At 29.3% G+C, this 26,097-nt stretch overlaps 1 protein-coding gene across 3 annotated transcripts in view; it reads left to right on the forward strand.

Moving 5' to 3' along the window:
• Nucleotides 1-26,097, forward strand: part of LOC107442312 (serine-protein kinase ATM) — a 108,279-nt gene that overhangs the window by 24,629 nt on the left and 57,553 nt on the right. For all 3 annotated transcript variants that reach the window (XM_043051168.3, XM_043051170.3, XM_043051169.3), the window contains exons 19-28: nucleotides 1,599-1,678; nucleotides 1,760-1,912; nucleotides 4,803-4,878; nucleotides 13,233-13,454; nucleotides 13,975-14,130; nucleotides 14,234-14,394; nucleotides 15,656-15,872; nucleotides 19,399-19,484; nucleotides 19,715-19,838; nucleotides 21,664-21,863. In XM_043051168.3, coding sequence (XP_042907102.2) covers nucleotides 1,599-1,678; nucleotides 1,760-1,912; nucleotides 4,803-4,878; nucleotides 13,233-13,454; nucleotides 13,975-14,130; nucleotides 14,234-14,394; nucleotides 15,656-15,872; nucleotides 19,399-19,484; nucleotides 19,715-19,838; nucleotides 21,664-21,863 — 1,475 coding nt within the window. The remainder of the gene's footprint in view (nucleotides 1-1,598; nucleotides 1,679-1,759; nucleotides 1,913-4,802; nucleotides 4,879-13,232; nucleotides 13,455-13,974; nucleotides 14,131-14,233; nucleotides 14,395-15,655; nucleotides 15,873-19,398; nucleotides 19,485-19,714; nucleotides 19,839-21,663; nucleotides 21,864-26,097) is intronic.

Raw genomic sequence — 26,097 nt, forward strand, 5'->3', positions numbered from 1 at the left:
GAGTTATTATTATAATTTTTTTGCACTGAACAGAGGCTTTTTTCCATGTTACTCATTATTATTCATTATATTTCCATACTAATTAAAGAAATTTTGCTAGCCATGAAAATTTCTGTAAATTCGTATCATGCAGTTCTATAAATTTTAGCATCATGGGGCATGCCAATTAACAAGGTAAAGACAATATATTTCATGCTTTTATGCTTAAAATCTATTTATGTTTAAAAAAAAAATGCAACTTGCTCATTTTCATGTGTACATGCTGTAAAGCATTATTTGCATTAAATTTTTTATCAATATTTATTAACTTTTTTTATTTATCTTAGATATATAAAGCAATGCTTTGATGAATTAGAATGTGTGTAATTACCAAAATTAGTCATCCATGTGCATTTAAATAATATTTACAGAAATATGCTAGCTGTACCAATTACCCTACATGAGTCACGTCTAACAGCATAACTGTTATTTTTCTTAGTAAATTACACCAATCACTGTTCTTCATTTTGAATCACAAATTTATTTTTAAAAGAAATTTACCAACTAGCTTTAAAGCAAATTTTTAACGAAATCCATTCGAACTTACTTTAAGAGCAAATTTTTGTTTTCCTAAAGCAAAAAGTATAAGTATGGTTAAAGTTATTTATGTCTGTTTTTTTGAAAATAGAGAGAACAATAGCTTAAAACAGCTCTAAATTTGTAATAATTCCTGTGTTCTAAATTATTTTGAAGCACAGCTCTAAACTGCTTCAAAATACCAAGCATCTAATCAAAGCACTGCATTGATATCAAAAAAGCTCATAAGACTGGAATATGAGTGTATAACCTGTGACCTGGAAGTCAAATAAGATCCTCAAATTGTTTATATTCATCCCTATTTATTAGCTAAAAAATAAGTATATTTTATCGCATATTTTTGAATGCATTTTATAAAATTTGTTAATATTTTTAATAAACTCTGAGAAAACATCTAAACTGTTAAAAAAGAACACTTATTAAATTAATAAATTAGTAACATTTCAGAAAAAAACAAATGTTGTCTAAATTTTAAGAATTTAAGATTGAGTTTATCCATAACCAAAATTATAAAAAAATTTTCTTATTAGATGTTTAAAATTGGTATTAAAAAACAATCTCTGCAAACCTTGAATATTTTTACAGTATGATATTTATAAATGTTTATCAGGTTCTTATTAATTTAAGTTGATTAATACTGATAATAATTAAGTTGATGATAATAATTAGGTTGATTAGGGTATATTTTTTAATTAGGTAAAAAGTTCAGATAATTTTAAGCATTGAAAAAATTAAAACAAATGAAATTGCTTTTATTTTTTTTGTATTGCAATATTTTTATTGTATTGTTGGAGGCCTATAGTTTAGCTCAGTTGTCCTCCATTCAAAAAGCCTATGCACTAGTAGAATAGAAAATTTCTATTTATTGGGGTGCAAGAAATCAAGGACAAAATATATTTTTGGATTCATTATTGAGGAAATAACATAGCTATTAACTTTTTTGTACTCAATGCATTTCAAACTAGCATAATTTGTATAAGCATAATAAGAAGAATTTCAATAAATTATGTTTTTTTTTACAGGCATTATCATCTTTGAAATGTATTTTGCTTATGAAATATTTGGAGGATGATGTTGTGGAATCTGTATTAAATGCTGTGAAGTAATTAAATGTCATACAGTTTCAATTTTTCCCCTTTATCTTTTATAATTGTTTAATTTTGGTTTCCTGTTTTTTTTTTAGATTTCTATTGAACCAATTCAGTGGAATGCAAAATCTTTGCTCATCTATTCTAAATATCTTTCCTTATCTCCATTGTCATATTTTTCAGTCTTCCTCTTCTGTGAAACAGCAACGCAATAAATCCCGCTTTCTTTTTTTGATTAAAATATTATGGTAAGGTACTAAAAATTTTGTATAAAAACTTTCTTTTCTACTTCTATTCAGTTATTTAATTTAGTAGATGATCTTTCTATAGATGTTTCTAATGCAAATGAAATGTGAAGATTTTCATTTCATAGAAGTTTCGTGTCATTTCGCATATCATTAAATTTACTTATCGACTGTTTGATGCAGAATCTTTATAAAATATATTTTTCACACTTTTTTTTATTAAGTGTTAATATAGGTGAAATAAATAAATAAATAATGTTATATTCAGCATTCTAATAATTTCTAGTTATGAAATACTACATGATGAAGCATCAATGTATTTTCTGTGTTAATAGTAAAATCTTCAAAACATGCCTCACTTCTAAACAATAATTTTTCAAATTCGCAGTTATTTAAACCTAAGAGAAGCAGTTATTCATCATTGAAAATTTTTTAATTTGCAAAATCAATTATTGATAAATTTTTGAATATGAATGGAAAAAAAAATTCTAGCTACTTTTTTTTAGATTTTATGTTTTAGTACATATATATTTCCAATAATGTAACATATTTTTTTAGTAACTATTAGACTGTTTTTTATAATTGAAAAATATCAAAATCTATTTTTGTTTGCAATTAGAGCGTGAGAAAAAATATATACTTAAAAAGAACACCTGTGCCGAAGTGTTAAGCATCATGATAAAAATATCTGAAGCAGATCAATATTTAAGTGTTCTGAAATAATTTTTCGAGTGTTCAGAATTCATTATATAGATCTTTTTTTAAATACTGAATGCAATACAATATCATCTAAAACTTTAAAACGCTTTTCCTGAAAACTATGTTTAAATTAATTGGATTAACTGATAACTAGAAAAATTCTAAGTCATACTTAATTTTTTTCGTATTGTCAAAGTCAAGGAAATGTTTGCAATAGACGTCAATAAAGCTTTTGTGATGGAATTCTAATTATCTTTATAAATGCATGAGCTTGTTTAAGCTTGAGCTTAACGTTGAAAATGTTTAGCTTGAAGCTGCGCAGAAAAATTTCGCGTATATAGCAATAATTGATTATGAAAACATAATGTAATATTTAAAAATATGAAAATATTTTTTATGCTATAGTAATGTAATTTGGAATTTAAATAATAGTTAATTTGTAGTACAATTTTTAATGCTTTATTTTTCTTACTTAATGATTTTTGCAATTAGAATGATTTTGCATTGATTCAAAATTTAATACAGTGGCTTTTTTTCATTTGAACATGGGTTTTTCAAATTATTGTATTGTTGAGATTAAAATTAATTCCTTTATATTTCCTATTGATAATAAAAAGTGCTTTTTGTTTGGTTAAAAATATTTTTTTTTAATTTAGAGTTTTTAAACAGAAAACTTAGAAAAATTTTTTGACACCTAATGTTCAATAACTTCACAACTAATTAGAAACACAATTTAATTTAGTAAATATTTTTTAAGAATACACTAATGATGTATGTTTCTAAGGGTCAGCAAGGATTGAACTGACTTCTTCTCCCTTCAAAGTAATCTTCATTGTGACTACCCAGTGCCTTGACACTGTTCCTTTAGAGCTTGGAATATCACACTAATGATCCATTTATATAAGTAAACTAGAGTTTAAAAGTAAACTTAATCATCACACTAGCTTGCAATTTGCATTGTTTTAATTATATAAATTTTTTATTGAAGGATTAGAGATTTTTTACCGAAGAAAGCTAAGGTTCTTCATCATTAACAGAAAATTTATATATAAATTATTCCAACTAAAAATACTGTTAAAAAAAGTACCAAAACAAATACCTCTTTACTGTTAAAGGAAAATACCAAAACAAGTATCAATAATAAAAAAATTTCTTACATACATTTCTATAGAGCAATCGAAACTATACTTTCTACTTTATTAAAGTTCTTAACTTTCATTTCATGAATTTCATAGTATGTCCAACAATATTTTTGATACCAGTAGTAATAAATTATTCTAATCATATTTACAATATGACTTTTGATACTTTATCTAACGGGCTTCTTTACATACATTCTTTAATCGTATATTATATCTTCAGTTATTTTGGATCAGATTTCATTTAAATTTTATTAACCCTTTGATGCAAAAAATTTAATAAACATATGTTTACTACTTTTTTCCATTATTTTGTATTAAATTTAGGTCAAAATAAGTGAAAAATATTATATTTAGCATTTTAATAGTTTATGGTTTGAAATACAGCTTGAAACACTGGTGTCTTTCTCTGTATTAAAGGTAAAATTTTCTAAATGTTGCTCACTTCCAAACAATAATTTTTCAAATTTGCAGTTATTTAGATTGAAGAAAAACATGCTATTCGTTATTTAAATTTCTTTAATTTATAAAATCAATTATTGATTTTATAAAATCAGTTATGTATAAAATACATTTTTGAATATGGATAAATATTTTATTTTCAAGCTACTTTTTTTGTATATTTATTATATTGTAGTACAAATATTATTCCGATAATCTATCAAATTTTTAGTTAATATTAGATTGTTTTTTATAATTTAAAAAATACCAAAATATTTTTTTGCTTGTTTTTAGAGCATTAGGAAAAAATAAATAAAAGGGACACCGGTGTCCCAGCTGCGCCAAAGAGTTAATTCTAATGCTTGTATTTATTTCATAATTTCTATCACATTATCAAGTATTTAACAGTAACAAAGTTTTCAAGTTTTTAGTAACAAAGTTTTAAATATATTCAATTTAATTTTCAATTTTTAAACTAGAGTAGCTTATTAGTTTCTATAAGCAAAATGTTTTTTATTTTGCTATGATTTATTGCCAGTAGAGCTGCTGCATTTGAAGTGATTGATTTTATAATATTATTTAATATTATTAACTCAATAATTTTCAATTTATAGCCAAAATGAACTGGAAGAAAGTAAATCGCCTTCTATTTCTCTTCTTGTCACCAAGAATTTACATTCTATATTAAAGGTATGCTTTTATGTTATGAAATTGTTTTTATCTATATAAAATGAAACATTTGTGTTGGTACAATATGAAACTCAAGTAACAGGTAATAATTAACTTTAATTTCTTTTATAGCTCATGTGAATAAATTATATAAGCTTTTGAACTTAAAACTTAATTATTTTTCTTGTTATGTTATTCTTTAAAAACATTCTGGATGACTCCTTCCTTCCTCACTGGCTCGACAGCCCAGGATGGGCCTTGGCCTTCTCCAGTAGTTTTTTCCAAGCTGTCCTTCTTTTGGCAATGGACTTCCAATTCTTTATTTTTAATATAGATAAATCTTTCTCCAGGGTATCTAGCCATCTGAGATTTGGCCTGCCCCTTCTACGTGTTCCTGTCGGCCGGGCATCAAAAATCTTTTTCACAATACGGTCTTCTTCCATTCTTACTAAGTGGCCTGCCCATTTTATCTTTTGGACCTTAATGAATCTTATGATGTCTGGTTCATTATATGATCGATAGAGTTCTAAATTTGATCTTCTTAGCCACTGACCGTTTTTATTAATTCCTCCAAAAATGCACCGTAATATCTTTCTCTCAAATATGCTCAGCATTTCTTCATCTGCACGAGTCAATGTCCATGTTTCACAAGCATATGTTAAAACTGACCTAATGAGGCCTTTAAATAATAACAGCTTTGTTTTTCTCTTGATTACATTTGATCTTAAAAACTTTCTTAATCCATAAAGGCACCTATTTGCTGCTCTGATTCTCTTTCGTATTTCTGCAGTTACATCGTTCCTATTATTTATTTCAGAGCCTAAATACGTGAAGCTGTCCACTACCTCGAATGAATGTCCCCCAATTTTTAGATGGGTACTCCTGTGGGCTGTTTTAGTACAAGGCATATATTTAGTTTTATTTTCATTTATTTTTAGACCCATCTTCAGGGCCTCTTTCTCTAAAGAAATAAAGGCCTCTTCAAGTGCTCTTGGTGTTCGAGCAATAATTCCTATATCGTCAGCAAAAGCCAACAATTGTATTGACTTATTAAATATAGTTCCTCTGTTATTGATTTTTGAATCTCTTATTACCTTTTCTAATGCTAGATTAAAGAGGAGACAGGCTAAAGAATCTCCCTGTCGCACACCATTTTTTATTTCTAATGGCTCTGATAAACAATTCTGTATTTTTACCATAATTTTAGTTTCACTTAGTGTTAGGTTAATCAATCTCACCAATTTTTCTGGTATTTTAAATTCTCTCATTGCCATGATCAGAGCTTTTCTGTTAATACTATCATAGGCGGTTTTAAAGTCAATGAACAGGTTGTGCAAATCAATTCCAAATTCTCTCGTTTTCTCCAATATCTGCCGAATGGTAAAAATTTGCTCAGTAGTTGATCTTCCCCTTCTAAAACCACTTTGATACTCTCCTATTATTCCCTCTGAAAACATAGTAAGTCTATTGAATAAAATATTTGAGAATACCTTATAGCTCGTGCAAAGTAAGTTAATTCCTCGATAGTTTGTGTAATAAATTGAAATTTATTATAAGTTTTTTTTTGTAATACTTTTAAAGATAGATTATTTGTCTGTAGATGGCACCACTACGGTAAAGTTTAAATTCAATCATAATGATATTTTCTTTAGAAATTTTGAATTAGTCTTTTAAAAAGGGATTTTTTTGGGTAAAATCTATGTAACTAAATTTATTAATATTTATTGAAGATGGTATTATAACTTGTATAGGGTATTAGTGGATTCATGACGGTTTTTCTCAGGGATCTTTTTTTTTGGTTCTGACGTCCGCCGGATGCGGGATGACTCTGGACGTGGTAAACAGGTCAGTCTGGATTCTTTCGCCTTGTTGACGGGAGGATAAAAGAGAAGCGATGAATGTGGCTAGTAGCAGTTGCAGTACCAGTAGTAAGCAGTTAATCAGAGCAGTATCCTGGGGATACGGAGTTTGTCCGCTGAAGGAGTGGTTCGTGACAGTATCTCGGAGATGGTGGATCGTAACCTTAGGGAAAGCTAAACTGAAGTCTCTAGCGGGAAGGACTACCGGGATTAGCCAAAAGCCGATATCTTTGAGACGATGGGCCAAGTCCGAAGGAATCTATGCTGGACGTCCGGTGTCCCCCTTCTACATGCCTAAGTCGCTTGAAATTAGAATAGCTGGAGAAATTTCGAGATCCTAGCCGAGGAGTTTGTCCATGAGTTCATCTACCTTTCCGGTGGGCGGTTCCAGAGTGAAAGCAGTAAATTCCGTAGGGTACTTATAAAACTTTAAATTTTATTTCGTTAACATTTTAGAGGAATCATTTACCGAAAATTCTGAACTGTTATGTTGTGTTTTTTTTGTGTAGGAGAACAATCAGCATTTAAGTGTAATTTATAGATATCATAAACCAAGTCTGGGTTTTTAGAAATGTTAAATGAAGTTTTTATTTTATAAATGTCTTTTTTTTGAACTGTAGAAGTTGAAGGTTATGCTTGAGTGTTTTAAGGTTGCAATTTTGTTTTAATTAATGTATAAATGTTTATTCCCATGTTGGCATTTGGAAATGTGTGAAATTATGTTTTTGAAGATTTAGAGGTGCAATAAAAATGAGTTTTAAATGTTGAAAGTTTTCTGTAATTCATTAGATATTTGTCTACTAAATAACCTGGGTAACCGTTACTAAATTTAAATTTTGAGATCACAGCCAAAGGGGTAACGGTACAAATTGGTGCCGTGACCAGGATAGGCAAATTTAATAGATAGGGCCTAAATTGGTGCTGCAATCTTTTGCATTTCCAGATGCTAACATTTGACTTTTTATGTGTTTTAAAGTTGTATCATATTTGAGTGTATTCATGTATTCCCAGTTTTTGAAATAGACGTAAACAAGTTAAGATTTACTCAATTAATAGTGTGCTTGTGAAATTTGAATTGTAATCGAATATGTGTCTTAAAGATAAGCCCTCGCCACAGGATGGTCAAACGGGTGTGTTTATACCTGGCCATTTTTTTCTTTTGGCGTTGCAAGTACTCCGGCACTGTTAACATATGGTAGGGAATTAACTTTACAGTTGGAATTTCGTAGAAACCATGAACCTTTCTCTTACGCGAGTGCTGAGGACTGTGCCAAAGATTTACTTGGTAAATTGCATAGTACTTAGGCATTAGCGAGGGAAAATCTAGAATATTCTGCAGAAAATAGAAAAGCTCGTAGAGACCAAAACATCAAACAATATAGTTTCCAAGCAGGGGATGAGGTATACTGGTTCAATCCTGTGTTAAAGAAAAACCAGTGCAAGAAATTTGCTAAATTTAATGAGGGCCCTTTCAGGGTGGTTGAAGTCTTATCTCCGGTCACTTTGAAAATCCAACATACAAAAAATTTTGGCTATACTAGGGTTGTTCATGTGGAGAATGTGGCAAAGGCGGAGCAAAGATTGGAAGTTTTGCGATCCAGAGATAGTGGGTTCGGTGACCAAATCAGTGGCAGTATAGATAGGGAAAGAGTAGAAACACCTGCTCCAGAAAATATACTGTATGAGACAGGTAAATTCGTGCCTTTTCCGCAACCTCGTTATAACTTAAGACAACGAGTAAATGGACGGGTTATAAGAAATTAGAATTTGTAAGAAAAGTGTAACTAAATTTTTCTTGTTTTAAATTGGGTTATAAATGTTTTGGGGTGGAATGTCAAATGTTCTCCAAATATGGAGGAGGAGTTTATATCTGGCGGTGCATATTTTGGTTACATAAGCCGGAATGTAGTAGGTCGGTGGAGACTGTTTTTTGTTTTCAGGTGGACCACGGTCCTTTTATGTACATAAGTGTGAAGTGTAGGTCTCCACCGGCAATTGTAATGATGTATGTAATCAGTCAAAACTGGGTTTGTCCCATTTTTGTTTTTTTTAATGTTATTTTGAAAATGCAGATTATGAATCTTTAGATGTTTAAAATTTGAAAGCTGAAGATTGATAACGTTGCTGTACAATCTTTTCCTGACCCCCTATGGGCCGCTGGAAAAGGTATTGCTAAGTGTAAATCTGAGTTATAATGTTTTTTAAAGTTAAGTGTAGTTTAAACTACTTTGGCGCATATTTGATTCCTCTTTTCTGTTTCCTTGCAAGGTGCACATTGTTAGGGTCAGATTTGATTTTAGTGATAAAGATCTAAAAGTAGGTTTAAAGCCGCGTGGTGCTTTTAGAGATTTTGAACTTTAAGTAGGAATTATTTATGAACAGCTTAGAGAAAAGGAAAAAACGGAATTTTTTATGTGAAACCAATAATTTAGTTTTCTTGATTTCTTGATAGTGTTCCAGGTCATTTTAACATAGTGCTATAGTGTTTCAAAAAATTAAAAGTATTTTAATTTTTTTCGGTGAGGCGATGGTATTGTAATAAATTGAAATTTATTATAAGTTTTTTTTTGTAATACTTTTAAAGATAGATTATTTGTCTGTAGATGGCACCACTACGGTAAAGTTTAAATTCAATCATAATGATATTTTCTTTAGAAATTTTGAATTAGTCTTTTAAAAAGGGATTTTTTTGGGTAAAATCTATGTAACTAAATTTATTAATATTTATTGAAGATGGTATTATAACTTGTATAGGGTATTAGTGGATTCATGACGGTTTTTCTCAGGGATCTTTTTTTTTGGTTCTGACGTCCGCCGGATGCGGGATGACTCTGGACGTGGTAAACAGGTCAGTCTGGATTCTTTCGCCTTGTTGACGGGAGGATAAAAGAGAAGCGATGAATGTGGCTAGTAGCAGTTGCAGTACCAGTAGTAAGCAGTTAATCAGAGCAGTATCCTGGGGATACGGAGTTTGTCCGCTGAAGGAGTGGTTCGTGACAGTATCTCGGAGATGGTGGATCGTAACCTTAGGGAAAGCTAAACTGAAGTCTCTAGCGGGAAGGACTACCGGGATTAGCCAAAAGCCGATATCTTTGAGACGATGGGCCAAGTCCGAAGGAATCTATGCTGGACGTCCGGTGTCCCCCTTCTACATGCCTAAGTCGCTTGAAATTAGAATAGCTGGAGAAATTTCGAGATCCTAGCCGAGGAGTTTGTCCATGAGTTCATCTACCTTTCCGGTGGGCGGTTCCAGAGTGAAAGCAGTAAATTCCGTAGGGTACTTATAAAACTTTAAATTTTATTTCGTTAACATTTTAGAGGAATCATTTACCGAAAATTCTGAACTGTTATGTTGTGTTTTTTTTGTGTAGGAGAACAATCAGCATTTAAGTGTAATTTATAGATATCATAAACCAAGTCTGGGTTTTTAGAAATGTTAAATGAAGTTTTTATTTTATAAATGTCTTTTTTTTGAACTGTAGAAGTTGAAGGTTATGCTTGAGTGTTTTAAGGTTGCAATTTTGTTTTAATTAATGTATAAATGTTTATTCCCATGTTGGCATTTGGAAATGTGTGAAATTATGTTTTTGAAGATTTAGAGGTGCAATAAAAATGAGTTTTAAATGTTGAAAGTTTTCTGTAATTCATTAGATATTTGTCTACTAAATAACCTGGGTAACCGTTACTAAATTTAAATTTTGAGATCACAGCCAAAGGGGTAACGGTACATTTGAGCATTCAAGAACATCTCCCTTTTTATGAATTACACAAGTCAAACTGATTTTCCAATCCTCTGGGATTACTTCCCGTTCCCATATAATTAGTAATAGATCATATATTTTCTTCGCAACCTCCATTCCCCCACCTTTTATTAATTCAGATGGTATGGTGTCAGGGCCAGGAGCTTTATTGTTTTTTAATTTGTCAATTCCCATGATGACCTCTTCCAACGTTGGAGGTGTAACCATTTCTTGGTTATGCATCTGTAAATTGTCTATTGCTATCTCGTCTTCTTCCTCATCACCATTCAACAGATGGTCAAAGTGTTCATTCCATCTGTTCAGCACCTCTTCTCTATCGCTTAAGATCGTTCCTTCCCTGCTTCTGCAAGAGTTTGTTCTTGGCTTGAATTCCTTGCGACCCAAGTTTATTTCTCGAAAGAAAGCTCTGCTTTCCCTTGATCCCCTTAAATGTTCAACATTTTCAAAAAGATCTTCGAAAAATAATCTCTTTTTTTTCTTTATGGATCTTCTTCTCTTCTCTTCTTGCTTCTTTATAAGCATTTTCAGCATTTCTTGCATGCCTTGAACTTATCATTCTTTTATAAGCCTCATTCTTTTTATAAGTTGCCATAAAACAATCATTGTCAAACCAGTCCTTTCTTCCGGTTCTCTCGATCTTTTCCACAACCTGGTCTCCTGTTTCGATAAGAGCTCTCTTAATAACATTCCATTCCCTGTTAACATCATCCCTTTCTGAAGAATCATCAGTCACTTCAAGCCTCCTTTCAATTTGTTCCTGGAACTTTTTTCTTGTAGTCTCTTTTTTTAGCTGTTCACCATCATATTTTTTCAGACGTTCTCCGCGAGCTTTACGAATATTTGATATTCTGGCTCTAACCTCTGCCAGAACTAGAAAATGATCGGAATCTATGTTTGCCCCACGATAAGATCTTACGTCCAGTATATCCGATTTGTATCTTGAATCAATTAAAATATGGTCAATCTGGTTGTAAGTATTTCCATTAGGAGATTTCCAAGTCATTTTATGAATTCTTTTATGTTGGAACATTGTACTTGGTATGACCATATTATGATCTGTAGCAAAATCTATGAGTCTTTTTCCTTTGTCATTTGAAATATCATGAAGACTATACCCTCCAATCACTGGCCTGAACTCTTTTTCCACTACAATTTTTGCATTTGCATCCCCTAGAAAGATTTTAACGTCATTTTTAGGACATGAATTATATAATCTATGTAGCTCCTCGTAGAAAAGCTCCTTTTCCGCGCCATCTTTGTCCTCTGTAGGAGCATGAAAGTTGATAAAACTGTAGTTAAAGAAAATGCCCTTTATCCTTATTTTGCATAGTCTAGGTGTCCTGCAATCAAAATCAATCAGAAGTGGTCTTATTCTCTTACTCAATATGAAACCAGTACCAAACATGTGTTTTTCTCTATCACAGCTATAGACAACTGTATGATTTTTCTTTTCAATAATTCCCTCTCCTGTCCATCGAATTTCTTGCACAGCCAACAAATCAATTCTATAGCTGTCAACTTGTTCAATCAGCATTTGCAACCTCTTATTTCTATACAATGATCGAACATTCCACGATCCAATTCTCATATGCCTCAAACCATTTCCAGTCCGTTTCCTTAAAGTCAGCCCGGGTTTATTTTCTACTTGAGATTTCGTAACATGGAGTTTTTTACAGGGTGGGGTTGTTGGCCCCACGCCCAACCCCCAACCTGGAGGACCAGGGTGTTCCTCTTCGTCTGGTGTCTCCCCTCCGACCAGTCCGGCTTGGGTGACCCTGCCAGGAGCCGAAGCTCCCGCCGGCATAGCTCTCGGGATCAACAACACACACAAACCACAACACCACGTTAAGGTGGGAACATTTCTGGATGACTAAGTTAAGTAAATATTTAATGCAAGGTTGCCACAGGCGACTAAAACGCGACTATTTGCAACTATTTTCGACTTGAGGCAACTATGGCAACTATTTTTGACTGAAAAGGCTAAAAAAGCAACTGTTTTCGGGAAAAAGAGACTATTGGGAGACTTTTCTGTGCTTCTCGCGGTGTTTTTTTTATATAGCATAAATTGGGTTGACAACCTGCAGCCCGCGGTAGCTTCTGAACATAATGAATTATTTTTCGTGAAAAATAAAAAAATTTTGAATTGTAAATTTGACTCATCACTTTTTAATGAGCTCAATTTGCACAGATTCTAATGTGAATCTATTTTGTTTCTCAGTCGCCTTTTCAACAGTTATTATATTGCTACGAAATTCTGCACGATTTTAAAAAACCCTATCTTCAATACAATATTATGATGCGTGAATTTCGAATTTTAGTAATAATTTTTCAGTATATATATATTTGCTAAATCAATTATTGATAAAAGGGAAAATTTTTTAGAAGGAGTATGTTTTTCTTTAACAAAAAATTATTTTTCTGAATTAATTCTAGTATTTAAAAGTATTTAATTTTCTGCTAATATACTAATTTTTTTATGTAAAAATTTAGTGCTGGAACACTAACGTTTATTTTAAAATTATCATATTGACCATTAACTTGACTAATGGATCATGGTATATTACAATGAAGTCATTTAATAAAATTTTAGTAATATTGATATATTTTTGTTCTTATTTAGGCACCTATTTTCATAATTTTAGGCGACTATTTTCATGCTTTAGGCTACTAAAAGCAACTATTTTGTTTATTTTTTTCTGTGGCAACCCTGTTAATATGATCTTTTTCTTTTTAAAGAAAGGTAATATTTTTGTAGGTAGAACCCACTGCAACTTGGCCAAGTGACGATAAAGGACTAAATGGCAGCTTTAGTGATAACAATACCATTTTGATGTCTTTTTCTAAATTTTTGAACAGTTCCTATGTTTCTGTGCGTTTATATGTTTCTACTGAAATAAACCATTCAATTCCCGTGACTTCCTTAGAAGCTATTTATGAATTTGCTTGTTGTGAAATCTTCAACTATTTACAAAAACAGGTGAGTTATGCTTTTCACTTGAAATACAATATAGAGTTTGTGATTATTTTCTTTAGAAACAAATTCTCAGTTAATTTGAAAATACTGTTATAAAACCTGGAGCTCTGTGAAAAAAACATAGTCACTCTTAGATATTCTCGGAGTATTAGCAGTATAATGTATTAGCAGTATATTGATCGAACAAAAAGCTATTATCATTGTGTTATAATTTTTTATCAGGCATTAAAATTATTTTATCCAATCAACAATAACTAATCATATATTTCTAAATTTATCCTATGGTTTTGTTATTTTTACTTTCTACTAGAAATTTCTTGTTAAATTTTAAATTACCTTTCTAAAAATATTATAATTGTAATAATTTATTCCTTGCTAAAGTTTTTAATCAAATTTAAAATGTTGTTCGATTCAAATTAAATTTGATTTCTCATTAGATTCTCTCAACTGATTTTGTTCAAATTTTGTATTTTGACATATAAAATTTCATAATCTGAAGCTTTTATTTATCCCCCCCCCATAGGATAAACATCCGGATGATTACTTAAACAGAATTAGTACCTTTTTTCACTATTTAAGTCAGTTAATGTTGGAGTTTCCTTGTTTTACTAAAGAATCTTTATTCATGATATGTAAAGTGGCTCACACAAAAAAAGTTGACCAAGGATTAGTATATAAGGTAAGATTTAAACATTCCAAATTTAAAAATTGATTGTGGTAAAAAACTTAAGAATTTTCATTTTTAAAATGTAATTGTGTCTTTTCTTGTGTGTTTGTTTTAGGTTATAATGCAGCTATCATCTGTGTTCGGTTACGATTCTCCAAGAAATTTTATTGAAACACACCTGGAGTATATCTTTCATCGATGGATCATGGCTAAATACAGTTTGCTTGAATTTCCCTTTGCTATTCTTGAGGATGTGAACTGCAATGAATTTTTAATGTATGGAAGTTAACTAAATTAATTTAGACATAAATTTTAGATAGAGATAATAAATAACAGGTCAGAGGTTATTCCATGTAATTTATTCAAAGAAACTCAAACGTTTGTATCATCTTGACATTAGATATACAATGCTGTGTTTCTTAAAAGTCTTTGGTTGCTGTTTAGGTCATTTGTACAGCACGCTTGTTCTAGTCTAATTTGTAATAATTTGAAAGCTTTTTCTCTGAAAAGGTATATCATAAAATGTAAATAATTTATAACTTATTATGGTATCATGAGAAGAAATCATATGAAATACTAATAAATTTTCTTTATATATTTTTGAGTGATCCATATATTTGTTGTCAAGGTTAAATCTTCCTAGGACTTTCAAACATTAAATGTTTGAAATTCCTAGGAAGATGTAACACTAACTAGTGCTCTAGTCCCATGCTGACTTAAATAATTAATTTTATAATTTCTTGTGATGCTATTAAAGTAACAAAAAAATCTTTTGTTCTATGATTTTGTGGATTAAAAGAAAAAATATCAACAAGCAAACACATAAAAGTTATCAGACTTATACACTTGACATTACTAGACGAGACAAATAGATGGAATCAACTGACCATTCTTAGGTTACGCTAGACAATGCATAGCAAACAGCTTTAGCAGAGCCATCTATTATTAATATTTTACACAACTTCATTGTTTGTATGAAATTAGTGTTGCTGTAGTGTTTTTTTAAGCTCATTAAAAATTGGAAAGTTCCATGGAGACAGACATGGACTAAGGAGTCACAATTCAGGATCACTATTTAAATTTTGATAGAAATTGCTTCATTGTCTTGTCTTAGTGTTGTTTTGCAGTAGTAGTATACATTGGAAAGTTTAAAGCGTCACATTTAATTGGTGATCAAATCTTGGGTAACATTTTCAAGTACTGCTGATCATTGACTTAAGCTTCATAGCTCCAAAAAATCAACAAGAATTTGTCTTTTTTTTTCATTTGTCTCTCCATTACACATTTATTTTAGAAACAAAATGAGTGGACTGCCAGATATCTGAATTATCATCCTTTTATCATTACTTGCATGACAAGCACTGTCATTCATTGAGTCTAAAGAATGAATCCTTTTTGTCACACCAGCAACTACATTTCAAGCATGTTTTTGTTTTTCTAAATAATATAGTTTTAGCTTAATGGCCTTTGTTTAGTTATTTATTGACCCTCCAATATTGTTGACATGAAATTAATTTTCTTAACTTCTTTATTTTAGAAATTGTTATACAGTTATAGTGCCTATTCTATTCTTCAATGATGATATGTCATCAATTTCTGGAATCGCTGATAGACTCAAACTGAGTACCTCAGAAATAATTTATGCAAGTTTGCCAAAGATACAAGCTAGAATCCTATCTTTTTGGCCACAGTCTAATCTTAGGAATAAAGCAACTAAAGCTAAAGCACTCCTAGATTCTGTTGTGCCTGTTGAAGTATGTAATTAGATTATTACAATAATTTTTTCTTTTAAGGAATTTAATATTTTTGATTTTTGTTATAATTTTGCTTTAATCACATTTTGCCATTTTTTTTACCTGCATTACATTAATGCACCAATTTTTCTATTTATTTTGTATCTTTACATTTATTATACACTACCGGTCAAAAGTTTGCAAAAATTTTGAAATTCACAAAGAAAAGATCTAAATTCAAATGTTCATAGAACTGCGAAAAATCATTCAAATTGCATGAAAATTTGATATGTTCTAAAGTGAGTCCTCTATAGTTAGTTACATATGATTAAATTGCTATACTTTGTTTTTTGCGAACTGAATCCAGCTTTTCATCACTGGTTGTTTTTATGGTGAAAAATTTTTCTAAATTTGAACACTTGCCAAACTTGCAAAAAACATTTTTTGTACTTTCTCTTAATGGATAATAGTTATTTGAACCGTTCTATGTAAGCCCTCAAAATTTAAGATCGATTTGATTTTTTTTTGTGACGAAGTTATAGAATTTTGAAAAACATGTGTACTTTTCTTGATTTTTGAGCATTCCACATATGCAGTCTTTTGGTCTATACATCTTCAACCAAAGAACTTTTTAATTTTAATGTTTTCTATATTTTCAAATAATTCATATTTATTATAAAACAAATATTCTTATTCATTATTGTAATTATTGTTATTACAAGGAACTTATTATGAATATAATTATAACTTTTATGGGATCATTTGGATCGACAAATTCGATGCTCTGATATTTCGAATCGAAATCAGTTAGGGGACATTTTACAACAGGAATGGAACTCTATATCACTTGAACTGATTGTTAGAACGAATTTCACGCATATGTAAGGTTATAATAAAAGCAAAAGGTGGATGGTTTGAGGAATCTAAGATTTAAATGTTAATCTATTTAATTACAAAATACGAACAAGAATATGTTAAATATTTGACCTGTTGTATATAAAATAGTTTAGTAGAAGTAAAAAATTTTTATATTGTTATTATTTTTTTAGAATTATTTTTTCAGAATTATTTATGTAATTATTGTTATAACTTTTTACTTTAATTTAATGTAAAGTAAAAATATCACAACAAAACTAATACATATAAGCAATAAATATAAACACTAATAATAACAATAATGAATAAGAATATTCATTTTATAATAAATATTAATTATTTGAAAATGTAGAAAACATTGAAATTAAAAAGTTCTTTGGTAGAAGATGTATAGACCAAAAGACTGCATGTGTGGAATGCTCAAAAATGGAGAAAAGTACACATGTTTTTCAAAATTCTATAACTTCGTCAAAAAATATCAAATCGATCTGAAATTTTGAGTGCTTACATAGAACGGTTCAAATAACTATTTTCCATTAACAGAAAGTACAAAAATGTTTTTTTGCAAGTTTGGCAAGTGTTCAAACTTAAAAAATGTTTTCACCATAAAAGCAACCCATGATGAAAAGCTGGATTCAGTTCGCTGTAGAGGGTTCACTTTAAAACATATAAAATTTTCATGCAATTTGAAGGATTTTTCGCAGTTCTGTGAACATTTGAATTTAGACTTTTTCTTTGTGTGTTTCAAAATTTTTGCAAACTTTTGACCGGTAGTGTATACAGTCCTACTTGTGGCATATATGGTTTGAATGTTTATATTTGCTTTAAAGATGACTTAATTTCAAGAAAGTTAAAGTAGAAATTAAAGAGCTAGGTATCATTCAGAATTTATATATTAAATATTTAACTTTACAATCGTGGAGCCTCAGGGTTAAATTGAACTGAAATTTTCCTACTACACTCTACTGTCCTATGAATAACATGGGGAAGACTAATTTTTTGACACAGGAAAGCCATCAACTTTAATATTTGAAAAAGACGTGAAATTACTCAGGAGGTTAAAATATAACACTGTTTTTAAGCATAAACCTTAACCGAATGTGCAAAATTTATTTTTAATTCAAGAAACATTGGAATTTTTATCCAAATTTTCTTAGTTAATTTATTTTTAAATAGTTTATTATTTTTATTTGGAATTAAGAGCTTAAGTAACAACTTTAATAACTATAAAATATATTTTATTATTTGTCTGAGCTTATTTTAAGGTTGGGGTAAAAGTAGTAATACAAATTTTTATGTATTTGTTTTTTTTAAAAAAAGTATTTAGTCTGTATAAAATTATATAATTTAATGAAATCCTTGTATAGAAAAAATAGAAAATACAAATATTTATTAAAGTTCCAAGTTGTGTCTATACTAGATAACTCTTCTTTGATGTTAAGTAAAGTCCCTGACATAGTTAGATAGTTATGACATGACAATAAGCAACTTCAAAATTGTATGGAAGAAAAAAATGGTTTAACTTGATACGGTTTCTCTCCAATTTGCCTTTTTACTCCATATCAAAATCATGTCAACTATATCGAGCTATATTTCGTTTTATACCAGTTGAAGTACGCCAAAATTGTGTAAATTACTGATTGCCTAATTAAGCTCTTTAATGAAGCTCTTTATGAATTTTAATTTTAGTTTATGTGCAACATTTTCTAAAGTAGCTTTAAAAAATCAAAAAAAATCAAAAAATGAATTATTTACTTAGCTTAAATAACTTGATCAGAATGCCCATTGTAATTATTGTAATTCTTAGAAAAGTAATTAATCCACAAAATTTATGGTTATTTAACATTATTTTACATAATATAGATACTTTGAGTAGTTGAAATCTATTGTTTTAAGCAACAACAACAAAAAAAAAATACATGCCTGTAATTTTGAAATTCTGTTAGATGAGATGCCTTGTCGATTCCTTTATGTTAAGCCTAGAAGAAAGTTTTTATTTAGTCTCTTTTCGATAAGTTTTAACTCTCAGCCAATCATAAATTGTTAAACATATGTCTCAACTCTGACTCGGTTAGATTGAGGATTCTAATATTAAGGGAGTCATATGATTCTAAATTGACTGAATCTCTCTCGTGACTTATTATATTAAGGTGAAAGGAATGCTTCTGTCTTTTAATCTTATACCTTAATGGCACCTTAATGAATTCCAGCAATTAATAAATCAGTCATGGCACAGTTGTTAAGAGACTGAGCTATCATTTTGAAGAAATGATGCTCTATCCCCGAAGGTAGCTTGAAGCCCACTCAGTTGCTGATCAATTGGTCTTAATTGATCAATTGCAGACCAGCTTGTCTGTGAACCAAAGACGACTGGTGCATAATCTTGTTCACATTGTTACCATTGCCATCTTTAGACACCAAATTGTGTAACTTTAACCTCTATGACCTTCCTGTCCCTCGGTGGGCTGTTGCAGGTGTGTTTTATTTTATTTTTTAAAATTAGTTTATCGATTATTCCATCTGTGCTATGAATTTCAAAATTTAGACTATAAAAAAGATGGTTCTTAATTGTCTACAATATTTCTAACAATTTTTTTAAAACATATGTACTGCCAACAGCTACACAGTATACACAGCTGCCAAATAATTTAATATAAATGTTTTGATTTAGGTTAGTGAAGCAACTTTTCATAGCAAGCTAGATTTGTTTTTTATATCTTTACTCTCAATGTTGAAGGATAGAGAAACTTCTCATTTGTAAGTGAAAAATTACTTTAACTATTTTCGTATATTTGTATGTTAGTAATATTTTAGCATTAAAATTTGAGATTGATTGTAAAATTTAAATTTAAGACACTGTAGTCATAAATATACTTTATTCTGAAGTTTTGCATTTATTTATTTATTTGAAAATTCTGAAATATATTTTTTATTCAGAATTAACTATAGTAGTTTTTATGTTATATTAAATTTTCATTTGATTATAGACCAAAATGTCAATTGACTGAACCATATTCCTTAACCTATGAAGACCTATTAGGAACTATTTCTTATATTATGTCCAATCAAGAGTTTAATGGATCATTCATTGCATTTTTGAACATGCAAAAGGTAAGATTTCTATCTTTTTTATAATTTTCTTATTTAGAAAATGAGTTTATTAGAAGTATTAAAATATGCATTGCCAAAAAGAAAAAAGGAGAAATTAATATGAGGTGAAATTTTTATACAAAGTCTTGATTTGACTTGAGTAGGTAAAAGTAAAATTAGTAGCAGTAATAAACACCTAACCAAAAAAAGTAAGTTATAAATTTTAAAATTTATAATAGTCATAAACCTTTTTTTTTGTTAAGTTTAAAAAAATATCACCAAGCAGGTATTTTTTATTTTACAACCATTGTTGAACAGCCAACCCAATTTTTGGGTTTACGACTACTGATATTTGACTTTGTTGCCTTGTACTCAATCCAGAAGACAAGGGAACTTCTAGATCAAGTATTGGGAGAAATTTTGTCTTCATGGTGGACTTTTTGATGGAACTAACCTGCATTTGCGTTGCATGGCGAGGAAGACCATGAGAACCTTCCAAGGTTAGCTTAACGGCAAAAGGACTCTAACCCGTGATCCATCTACCACTGAGGATATTTCACGCCAGCACTGTGGTCGATGCAAGATGGGTGAAGATTCGTATTGACCAGCTATCGCTGGGTCCCGGTTCAGCTAATTGGAACGCGGACGTTCTGTCCCCTGAGCCATTGCGGCTCACCAAACCGGTATAAGCTTGATTAGTTGAGAATTGTGTGCTTGACATAATTACTTTGTTGAGCTTTAAAACAGGCACTTGAATGAATAGTCAGCTATGCTGATCACTGTATCACTATGGCCATTAATCCCTAACATTAGTTCCCAACCAGTTTTTAACCATGTACAGTCTGCAAGTGCTGCAAATTTTTGTACATCTCTTTGGGTAAAAAATTGAAGTATATTTTTTGTGAGTATATTTATGTAATTAAGTGATATTTTGATTGTAAAATGTTCTGATTGTCTTTCAAAAAATTTCCATTAAGTATTTGAAAGTAAGTTCGGTTCTAGTGACTTACAGCTCTGAAAGCAGGGAATTTCATTAGTCTTATCCAATTGAAAGTGGTGTTTGCGTTTTTAACTTATATATTCGTAAGTTTTTTTAATATATTCAAAGCATTTCTTATTCTTTTAACCGATAACAAGAGTTCTTAATACCATCAAGAGTTTTTAAAATTACATATTTATTGCTATAAATACTCTTTCTAAGTGTTACATTTTAATAAAAGTATGATATTTCTAAATATTTTTCATTGTTTTTTCAAACATAAATTCCTGATTAAAATTACGAAATATCTATGTTCCTATATACACTTGAGATACACTTACAATCTGCTTTATAATTTTTCCATTCAAATACTATGAATGCTTGATATAACAAGTCAGGTACATTGCGACAAGTCAGCTATTATTACAAGTTTCCAACTCAGCATCAAAATGCTAATTTTATTGATACAAAAATTGTATGTTTATAATGAGTTAATTTTCAGCTTTCTATTTATATGAGAATTTTTTTGACAATATTACATTTTTTTGTTGTTTTAGTTAGCAATATTATACAAAAAAGGCCAAAATAAGTGAAAGTTTTTATTTCTAGTATCAATTATAGGTAGGAGAAAAACGAACTTTATATCACCTTATTTCTTTCTTACAATTTTAATAGTTTATATTTTTGAAGACAACATGCATAGGCAATCACGAATATGTTTTTTCTTGATCAAATATCTACCATGTTTCCTCATGTCTCTTCTTTTAGTTTACAATTGAAAATCTGCTATATAACTTCCATAATTGCTTTCAATTATTGTTATAATGGACTTTTACTGTAAATTGATAACATTTTTTTTATGTTTAGGATCGTATTCAGAATATTTTATTGTCTTTGGCCATAAAACTTTGCAATGCAGTTACAGCACATCAAGAAGGACATATTTTGTTCATGTATCTCAGTTTCATAGAGCTGCTTGCCCCCGAAATCAATGATATTTGTAATTGCAACATATTTGTTATAAAAGAAACTGTGTCTACTATAATTAACTTCATGAATGAAAAACAGTAAGTATAAAACATTTAAAAAAATAGTTATAACTTAATAAGTAATAAGAATTCTTTTAATTTTAACTATTGGATCTAAGTGTAAAGCCTGTTTTAATAGTAAAATACACTTTCAACATTCTAAATAATATTCATAGTAAATAATCGGTAGCTGCATTTTTACATGGTGGTAATATTGTGTATTATTGAAGAGGTACAGATATTACCCAGTAAGCACACACCTCACGGCAAACGTAAGGCCGTAAGCTGGCATTCTAGGTAGGATAACGGCAAAAGGCAAGTACAATAGGGTCCTTTATCGTTTGTTTTGAGGCATTTCAGGAAGAGGCGGAATAACTCCTCACTTATACAAGTCCGAAAAATAAAACCGCTGTTTGGCCTCTTACACTAAATTAGTTACAGGACCTTTATTGTATACCGCTGTTTGGCCTCTTACACTTAATTAGTTACAGGACCTTTACTGTATACCGTTAATTAAATGTAATGTTACAATTGATTAATAATGAATAGATGCAGAGTTGGTAAAAAATGTGCTTTTAACTCAAAACTTTGAAAAAAATCAGGAGAGAAAGGAAAAAAATTCATAAAACATTAACCGTATTTTTTGAGAGGAAAAAAACAGTTTTTATTATTCTTTGAAAACTGCTAATTTTTTAAATAGAATATTAAAAACTAGAATTTTATTATTTTATTATAATCTAAATATACTTTCTGTGGCATTACCTATTATATTTTTAAAAAAAGTAATTTTAATAAAAAAATAATCATTTTAAATTTGATTACAATTTTTAAATAAATATATATAATTATTTTTTTTTTAATTTTTTCTTTTTGAAATCATTTTCTGAAGTATAATTTTTAACTCGAAATATAGTATATTTGTTACTTTCAAGAAAAATTGAATACATATTCCCTTAAAAATAAGAATAAATATTAATACTTATAACTAGAACAATGAAATTAACCAAATGAAATTAACATGAATTTTTTTCAGACTATGATTCTTTTTTTAAACATTCTTTAAAACAAAAATGAATTGGTAAGTTCAAAATTCATGTAAATAAAAAAATCCATTTATAGAAAATAAATAGAAAAAAATATTGTAAATTGCTTATATCCTCCTTGAAATTATAAATATCTTGAATTTAAAGCAAGGATTTTTAATGAAATATGCTTTTTTATTACATTAATTTACTAACTTTTATTACAATTTAAGTATTTTGTAATAATGAATGTATACCATTTAAAAAAGTAAACTTTTCATTTATATAAACTGCTTTTTATTTTTTTTATTTTAATTTTCATTTTAAACTTAATATCTTAGTTTAATCACTTACTTCTTAAAAACTGGATTCAAAATAGTTTAAATGGTCTTAGGAATTTTGAATTTTAAAAAAATCGTGTTTAAATTTTCTGATTGGTTATAGCAAACGTCTAGTCCAATAAAGTAAGTAACTTTTTTTTCCGTAAACTTTTAAGCAATACTTGAAGGTAATAATTGCTTAGGAAATTTTATTCTTCAAAATATGTTTTTAAATAATAAAAATACATTTGGATATTTTTATTAATTAAACTTCAAAATATTAAGCAAATAATTTTTTCTCTAAGCTTATAATACAGAATATAGATAAAAATAAAAATTATACTTTCAAAATGTTAATTATATTTATTTTTTATTCGCATAACAAAAATATTTTTTCATGCAGTATTATATTTATTTTTAAAATAGTTTATATACATTAAGGAAAAAAAACTGTTTTGAATGCAATACACAGATGGCGCTGTTTTTTTATTTTTTACTTTAGACGTGTTTTCGATTCCTTGCCGATAGATGGCAGAAAATATAAAGTGTCGGGTCTTGTAGGGTTGCCTTTCTTTTAACTTTGATAGAATTTCGCCAATTTGCACAGAATGACAGTCGGTACGGCTTCTGTCCTGGCTGAGGCATAACCCCCCGCGGACTCTGCGGAAACCATATCCCTCCCCCACCCAAGGACAACCCTTCAACAAAAGTTTCTGCTTACTAAAAAAAAGCAAATCTATCATTCATGTGTGGCAAGAGTCTGCACTATTTATTCTAGCATAAAATGTGACATAAATAAAAAAATGTTCTACTGCATATTGCCTTTACCAATTAAATAGCGGAATAGTTATTTAAAACCAGAATTGCGTTATTGAGTTTTATTTTAAAACTCAATTCTTTTAATAGCAAATTAGACAAAATTAAACATTAAATTTCTCTGTTTCAATCTTTCTTTACACTTACATTCATCACATACTTCAATTCAAGTGTTAATCAAAATAGATTCGTATTTAAAGCTGGAAAAAATACAAAAGTTATAGCATGATTTAAAAAAAGTTACCGATTTTTTCTTCTATGAAGTCGATATAAGATTTAAATAAAAATGCATTGTGTGAAAAATTACTCATTCTCCAATAATGTTCCCTAGTTGTAGAAAAATGAAAGAAACATGACAATACAAAATAATAAACGCACATTTATCCATTTTCAAACGTCATTTGCAAAATGTTTCCTATACATGAGTTAAAAACATTGTTTTTTCTCACAAGGGGTTTTGGGGTTAACAAATATTAAAATTGTGCTGTGTTTTAAATCTTAGGAAACAATGGCAGAAATATGGCTGAAATATGAAAATAACGGTAAGAGAACCGAAATTTTATTTGTTTGCCCAATTAAACTGTTGGTATAGTTTTAAATTTACGGTCAATTTGCAAATCAATATTTTAGAAAAGGCATAACTATTTAGACAAAATTGAATGATTATGTAATTAGAACTAAGTGGAGCTCTTTTAACTTTTAACCATAAACTGGCGAAAAATGAAATAGTATTTCATGCTGCCGAATCGACTTGGCAATTTTCATAGTACAAAACGAATCCAATTTTCATACCTATTTTTTAAAGAGTGCAGTTCTTTCAGAATTTATTTATTAAAATCCGGTTAAAGTTTGAGGTTAATTTAAAAAAAAATCAAAAACAGATCATAGTTCGTAAACATGCAAATATTTAAATATATTAAATGTTTTTCAGATTGTGACGATAATTTATACCTTGACTGCAGCAGATAAATTTTTATCAATTGATCAGCTTCTACAGTCCCTTTTTAGAGGCGATTTTAAATATTAATCATACGCTTACTGATAATAGTTGTTCGACACAATTTATTTTTATGTATCCTTGTTTTCTACATGGAGGCACCGTCACCTGTTCGCTACGCTCGATAATCCCTGTAGTTGATTCTCGTTCATCAAGTTTGAAATAATTGAAGATCAAGTACAAATCGTTTTCTTCTACTTTTTTAAATAAAAATTACGATTGGATTGCCAGCAGTTGTATTTTAAGGATTACTAAGTTTTGACAAATGAAAAATAAGGAAAAACGGTCTCGCCGAGAGTTATTACGCATTGAAGATGTTCTATGAAAAAAGCAGTTTATGCCCACGCGCAAAATCGTTTTTTTTTTCTCTCAGAACTAGAGGCATTGGGTACAAACCTTTCTCAAGAATGTTCTTAAAAGTTTTTTTTTTCCTGAAAAGTCGATTAAAATTTATTTGTTTAATATAAAATTATTATACTTTTATTTAAGTTCATTATATTAACTTGTTAATTTTAACAAAATAAAAAAGATAGCTGGATTTGAATAATAAATAAGTGTGCTTAAAAATATTACATTTAGAAAGGCAGAATGCGAGACACAATAAGAATTAATAAATTAGAAGTAATTTTTTCTTGTTAACAGATCATATAGGAAACAATTCTTATTTCTCTTTATTCTACATATATTTTCAAATATCGGTATGAAATGTCGAAGTTTTATATTTGGCAACACCTAATCTTTTTCTATATATATTTTTTTCTTTATTTTTATTATTTTTAATAAAGTCAAGAGGGATATTATGAAAATCGCGTAAATGAAAAATTTTTCCACAACAATCGATAAATATTTATTAGTTAAAGAAAAAATTAAAAAGAACCTTTTAAATTGTAATAACTTTCAGACAAATAAAAAGAGTTTCTAAGAGGAAATAAAGACTCTATGTTATGGTTATAAACTAAATTTGGCTCTTTCAGCATACCAAATTTAACTTCTGCAACTGAATGCTTGCGGCCATAGAGCGGCCCACGTGTTATTTTTCTAACAAGTTTAAGAATAAAAATAATCTTGACTTAATTTTAGAATTATTTTTTAATTCCATTGCAATTTGCGTTCAATCT

Source organism: Parasteatoda tepidariorum, chromosome 5 (genome assembly GCF_982258835.1).
Source record: "Parasteatoda tepidariorum strain Cologne lab strain chromosome 5, Ptep-v5.0, whole genome shotgun sequence".
In the NCBI taxonomy this organism is placed as follows: domain Eukaryota; kingdom Metazoa; phylum Arthropoda; class Arachnida; order Araneae; family Theridiidae; genus Parasteatoda; species Parasteatoda tepidariorum.